Below are 4,349 nucleotides of genomic sequence, written 5' to 3'. Positions count from 1 at the left end.
TATTTTAGATTTATTTTTGATAAAAAAAAAAAAAAGTCTCCCCACAGGTGCCGCTGCACACCGAGGGCTGCCAGTCCCCAAACTGGGTGATTTCCACTCAGCAGGTACCTCTGCTGCAGCCCAGAACAGTTCCGGTGCACCAGGCAGAACACAGTAGCCACACAGGGCGAGTCCCAAGATCTGAATGTTGTTCCCAGCTTCGAGGGCTAAAGCCAGAGAATGAGCCTCCACCTGCTGTCCTGGTGCTGGAAACATGGGTCGCACAGACCCTGACGAGTGTCCACCGGATCCGACTGTCATGTACTGTGACTTCAGGTCACCACACCTGGCACATCCGGATCACCTCCTTCAAGGCCTTCAGCCCCTCCATGCTCTTGTCCTTCACAGCCATGGCCAGGAGGACGGCTCTGTTTCCTGCTTCTTGAGACACAAACGCTACCAGGTTCTTTGCAAAGACATGGATGAGCGGCTGGGGAGGGGAGAAGACAGGAAACCTCACTTTTATTCTTCTTCTTCTTAAAGACAGGTTGTCAATTTCTGTAGCCCAGGCTAGCCTGGAAGTCATATAGCCCAAGTTACTGAACTTATAGAGATCTTCCTGCTTCAGTCTCCTGGGATTCCAGGCATGTGCTAACAAACCCAGGTTTTTTGTTTGTTTGTTTTTTTAAAGAGTGTGTGCACATACATAAGTATGAGGAGGCCTGAAGACAACCTCAGGTATGAGCCATAGAACACCATCATCTACTTTGAGACAGGGTCTCTCACTGACCTGGAATTCTCCAGACTGCATGGCCAGCAAGTCCCAGGATCCTTCTGTCTCTGCCATCCCAGCACTGAGAATACCTTTTATTTATTTATTTTTTTGTAAATATTGAGACAGGGCCCTCTCTATGGTTGGAACTCGCTATGTAGATGAGGCTGGCCTCGGCCTCACCAATGCTCATCACCAAGCAGAGTCTCACACTCAAACTTAGGCCATGATTGCAAGGACTTTAGGAACTGAGCTATTTCCTCAGTCTCCACTTTATTTATTTATTTTATGAAGCAAGAGCTCACTATGTAGCCCTGATTGATCTGGAACTTGATATGTAGACCAGGGCCTACATTCATCTCCTAAGTGTCAAGATTAAAGATGTGCATTGATATGCATGGCTATTTAGTTTCTCTCTCTCTCTCTCTCTCTCTCTCTCTATATATATATATATATATATATATATATATATATATATGTATAATATATATACACACATATATATACACACATACACACACAAATATATGTTTTGTTATGCTTAATTTTTCTATGTTAAAGTTAAAATCTTCCTTTTTATTAAGACAGAAATGAGGAGATGATGTGGGATTCCCCTCTATATGCTATGAGTATGTTTTATTACTATTGGTTATTAAAGAAGCTGTTTCAGCCAATGGCTTAGTAGAGAAAAGCCAGGCGGGAAATCCGAACAGAGATATAGAAAGTAGGCGGAGTCAAGGAGATGCCATGTAGCTGCAGGAGTAACATGCCTTCCCAGGCATAGATTAATAGAAATGGGTTAATTTAAGATGTAAGAGGGCTGGAGAGATGGCTCAGAGGTTAAGAGCATTGCCTGCTCTTCCAAAGGTCCTGAGTTCAATTCCCGGCTGGCTCACAACCATCTGTAATGAGGTATGGTGCCCTCTTCTGGCCTGCATACATACACACAGACAGAATATTGTATACATAATAATAAAAAAAAAAAGATGTAAGAGTTAGTTAATAAGAAACCTGAACTAATAGGCCAAACAGTGTTTTAAAATACAGTTTCTGTGTGATTATTTTGGGTTTGGGCAGCCAGGAAATGAACAAGCAGCCTCTGTCTACGTGTGTATGTGTGTGTGTGTTGTGTATGGGAGAGTGAGAGTACAACTTGTGGCAGTAAGCTCTCTCCATCCACTGTGGGTTCAGGGGACTGAACACAAGCTTGCAAGTCAAGTGCTTTACTCCAGAGCTCTCTCACAGCTTCCTGCCTTTTGAATAGAGGGTCTCATATAGCCCACGCTGGCCTTATGTAGCTGGGAACGAAACTGAACTCCTGGCCCAGTGGTGGTGGCACACACATTTAATCCCGGCACTCGGGAGGCAGAGGCAGGCGGATCTCTATGAGTTTGAAGCCAGCCTGGTCTACAGAGGGAGTTCCAGGACAGCCAGGGCTATACAGAGAACCCTGTCTCAGAAAACAAAACAAAAATCAAGCCAAACCCTGTTTTGAGACAGGGTTTCTCTGTGTAGCCCTGGCTGTCCGGGAACTCCCCCTGTAAACCAGGACAACTCACAGAGATCCACCTGCCTCTACCTCCCAAGTGCTGAGTGCTGGAATTAAAGGCATTTGCCACCACTGCCCTGCTGTATGCGTGTGTGTATGGTATTTTGCCTGCCTGTATGAGTGTGGACCATGTGTGTGCAGTGCCTACAGAGGAGGGTGCTGGATCCTCTAGGACTGAAGTTATGGATGGCTAAGAGCCACCATGTGGGTGCTGGGAATTGAACCCAGGTCCTTTGGAAGAACAGTCAGTGTTCTTACCGGCTGAGCCATCTCTCCAGCCCTTGTTTTTGTTTCTTTTTAAGGGGCGGGGGGGGGGAGGGGGGAGAGGGTCTATCTCTAGCTGGCCTCGAACTCACCACATAGCTCAGTCTGATCACAAACTCGTAGCAACCATTCTGCTCCAGTCTCCCAAGGGAGGAGTACAGGCATGCACAACCACACCTGGCCCAAACACTCTATTTTCCTGATGCTCTCCTTAAGCACCCATCAGGGATCCAGACCAGCTTCCCACACCTTCCCTAAATCACCTCCAGGGACACCAAGGCCACAGTGATTCAGAGCGTGGAGTAGACCGCACACGGCAGACATAACCAACCGCCGATGAGGCATCGTTAAGATTTTTTTCTCGGTGTCTCTGGGTACCATCTCTGTGGTTACCCCTAACCCAGACAGACACGCCTGCAGAGGGGATTGCTGTCAAGACTCAAGAAGCAGACATACACATAAAATCTTCATTAGCATAAAGCCACACAATGGGGTCAAATTGAGGAGATGTCTGTGTCACAAAACCAATACCTCCACTGAGCATTGAGTAAAATGCTGACACGCCAGGGAAAGCATCATTAGGGGCAGCCAGGGCACCCTCAGATCTGAAAGGTCCTGGAGAATGCCTACTGTGTCCTTGGGCGCGTACAGAGGGGCACCTATCAGACACCCCATATCCTTATGGACAAATGACTCCCAGGAAAGACTGTTCTCCCAACCCCTTTACCTCGTCCTTCCCGAGGAGGACTTTTGTGGTTAGCATTGGCTTGGTGATGTCATTGGCCACGTTGCTGGGCTCCAAGGAGACTAGCGTACCCATCTTCCCAAACTGGGTCACCACAACCAGGATGTGGCTGCTGAAGGCCGTGCAGATCACCTGGGTGGGCACACCACATACCACTTCTGTCTTCTGTTTAGATACTACCAATGGTTTGTCTTCCATGGGTGTGTTCTCCAGTGGGGGCTTCAGTCATAAAGGAAAGAAAAAGGGGAGGGAGCAGTCAGTCAGGTCCATCCTGGAGCTCCAAAGCAGAAATGCCAAGCAAGCCACTTAAAGTTGCAAGTAGTAGTGCATGCCTGTCATCCCTGCACAAGGAAGGCTGAGGATGGAGGAACCCGAGTTCGAGGCCAGCCTGAGTTACGTGGGAGAGACACTATCTTAATATCCTACTCCGACTCAAAACCGAGTGTGCGCATGCTCAGACAGGCTTCTATTAGCGTCTTTGTCCAGCCACACTGCCTGCGATTACAACCCATCGCTCTCCCCGCTGTCACCTACTTGTAGATATCAGGGAAAAGGGAAACTACCGAGCTCTCTGGGGACGGCTGGGGCACTACCGACTGCAGCCGGGCCCGAAACCAGCAGCAACCAGCACTCACCGCATCGACCACGCCAAAAACAAAATTCCGGGCACAACGGAGCCAGATCACACTTAGCAAACGCGCGGGTAGAGAACTTCCGGTTCCTGTCTTTAGTCCGGTCCGTGGTTCGCCGCAATGCCAGAGCCTTAGGTTCCGCGTTGCTACAGAGACCGCCAGGTTTCGTGATAAAAGAACTCTGTGCCGCCTCTGGGTCTAGGCGCTTCTAGACCCTGTGGGCGGTGCTTGAACCCAGTGTAGAGGGCTTCGTGTCCCAGCTGTGGACCCAGCTGTGGAGTGGATGGCAATAATAGTTACTATTTCTTTTCTTTTTTGGTTTTTGGAGACAGGTTTTCTCTGTGTAGCCTCGAACTAAAGAGATTCACTTACTTCTGCCTCCCAAGTGCTGGGATTAAAGGTGTGCGC

The 4,349-nt window shown here is 48.5% G+C and overlaps 1 protein-coding gene across 1 annotated transcript; it reads right to left on the bottom strand.

The window, feature by feature from the left end:
- Psmg3 (proteasome assembly chaperone 3) lies at window positions 1-4,020 on the bottom strand. The gene is made up of 3 exons (XM_057765598.1): window positions 3,945-4,020; window positions 3,292-3,528; window positions 1-469 (listed from the first exon to the last, which is right to left on the bottom strand). The coding sequence occupies exons 2-3, from the start codon at window positions 3,505-3,507 to the stop codon at window positions 317-319; spliced, it is 369 nt and encodes a 122-aa protein (XP_057621581.1). The 5' UTR covers window positions 3,508-3,528; window positions 3,945-4,020; the 3' UTR covers window positions 1-316.
- Window positions 4,021-4,349: the final 329 nt, after the last annotated feature.

This window comes from Chionomys nivalis, chromosome 3, assembly GCF_950005125.1.
Source record: "Chionomys nivalis chromosome 3, mChiNiv1.1, whole genome shotgun sequence".
In the NCBI taxonomy this organism is placed as follows: Eukaryota; Metazoa; Chordata; class Mammalia; order Rodentia; family Cricetidae; genus Chionomys; species Chionomys nivalis.
Note: the sequence above shows the minus strand (reverse complement) of the source record. Positions and strands in the feature narration are given on the sequence as shown.